The 1785-nt window shown below is 53.2% G+C and overlaps 1 protein-coding gene across 1 annotated transcript; it reads right to left on the minus strand.

Moving 5' to 3' along the window:
* Nucleotides 1-258: 258 nt before the first annotated feature.
* Nucleotides 259-1521, minus strand: LOC125534527 (E3 ubiquitin-protein ligase EL5-like). Its single transcript, XM_048697728.1, has one exon. The coding sequence runs from the start codon at nt 1235-1237 to the stop codon at nt 674-676; it is 564 nt and encodes a 187-aa protein (XP_048553685.1). The 5' UTR covers nt 1238-1521; the 3' UTR covers nt 259-673.
* Between the last annotated feature and the right edge of the window lie 264 nt (nt 1522-1785).

A 1785-nucleotide genomic window follows, 5' to 3' on the forward strand; every position in this document is an offset into this window, starting at 1 on the left:
AGTCACTAAAGTAGAGAATTCAAGCATGTCGTAGTAAGAAAGCAGTTTCCTACAACTACAATGGGTCTGAGTCCACTTGGGTGTTGAGTCTGCTTGTTTCTTGATTTCAACCGTGTACATTCTAGACGAGTTCAATTGGACTTCTTTCCTTCCTGACTGAAAGGAAATCCCTTTCTCGTTCTTGTAGAGCCATGTAATTAGGTACCCATCAACATAGCCGAAAGAACATATTTTCAACTTGATGGCCATGCCCAAAAATGTCGATCAAAGCTTTCCATTAATAATTTACATATGTACTATATGATCTTACACTACTAATTCTGTCACGCACACACTCACACGCGAGCCTAATCTAGCAATATATATGTTGCTAATCTTACAATTCCAATCATACGCACATCATCATCAACATATAGAAGAAGACTCCGATCCAAATATGCATCTCACCGATCGCCAAAACTGAAGAGAGCGAGAGAGATATGTATAGTAACAAGAACACAACAAAACAGAAGACGACCGAGGAAGCCAACCGTACCTCGCCGACCCGCAGGAGTCAGCTAAGGGATAGCGACACAGCGACGCCGAAAGACGCGTGTCGCCCTCCGCCGTTTACGTGCTCCTCTGGCTTGGCTTTAGTAGCTCGCAGGCTCGCCGGCGCGCGCAGAGATCCGCCTCACACCGGGCACTCTGCGCCGTCGTCTTTCGGGTCGTTCTTGGGCTCGGCGGCGGCCGGAGCAGGGGCGACCACGCTGGCGCGGCAGAGCGGGCACGTGGAGTGTAGATGCAGCCACGCGTCCACGCAGGCGGCGTGGAACCGGTGCCCGCAGCGAGGGAGGAGGCGCGCCAGGTCGCCGTCGCGGAACTCCACGATGCACACCGCGCAGTCGGCCGCTGCCTTCCCGGCGGCCTCGCTGCTGGAGTCGAACACGGACACGGGCAGGGAAGACGGGATGTCCGGCTGGTCGGGGTCGCGCAGGCGCCTGGACGCTCTCGGCGAGGTCGCCGGAGACGAGTCGGTCGACGACGACTCCTCATCAGCACCTCCGGGGGTAGACGGCCCTCGCTTCCCGGAGAAGAACCGCCAGAAGTAGAAGAAGATGAGGAGGATCATTAGCACGTTGATGCTGACGAGGCAGGCCGTCAGCATCGGCCCGTGCGGCGCCCAGTGTTTGCTCGTCTCCACCGCCGCCGCCGCCGTGGTCGCTGGGCTCGCGCTGCCGCTCTGGGGCGTTGACATGGTGGCGCTTGATGCAAGAAGATGGCTTCGGACGAGTGGAACAGCAGATGGCAGTTGCCAATGATGTGCATAAATAGCACAGACCAAATCTTTCTTGTTTTACAAATTACAAAAGAAAAAGGACGTCCTTCCAAGCAGATTATCGTTGGTATCTAAAAGGAGCACGAGGGACGAGAATGCACCCGAAGAACAGGGAAAGGTAGCAACTAAGAATGGGGAAGAAGAAAAGCGGAAGGATGAAGGTGGTGTAGGGAAGTGGAGCGAATGGGGGGTTTATAAAAGGGTGGAGGGGGAGATAATATTGGCTCTTGGGGTTTGGTATGTGCAAATGGTGATGAGTTTATTAACTTGGCAACGGTTTGACTGGGGTGTGGTGTGCAAATGGTGTTGTAACCTAGGTTGGCTCTTACCACTGTCTCAGGGCATTTCTAGTTGATCGCCTATAGCCGGTTAGAGGAGTAAAAACCTGAGACCTAGCCGATCCCTGATAATGGTTAGAGGAGGATCATTTATCCTCCGTCGCTTATCCTTAACATTTATTTACTCCA

The sequence above is a fragment of the Triticum urartu genome, chromosome 1 (assembly GCF_003073215.2).
Source record: "Triticum urartu cultivar G1812 chromosome 1, Tu2.1, whole genome shotgun sequence".
Classification (NCBI taxonomy): Eukaryota; Viridiplantae; Streptophyta; class Magnoliopsida; order Poales; family Poaceae; genus Triticum; species Triticum urartu.

Coding starts and splice junctions, on each gene's coding strand:
- LOC125534527 (XM_048697728.1), bottom strand. CDS start 1,237: ATGTCAACGCCCCAGAGCGGCAGCGCGAGCCCAGCGACCACGGCGGCG.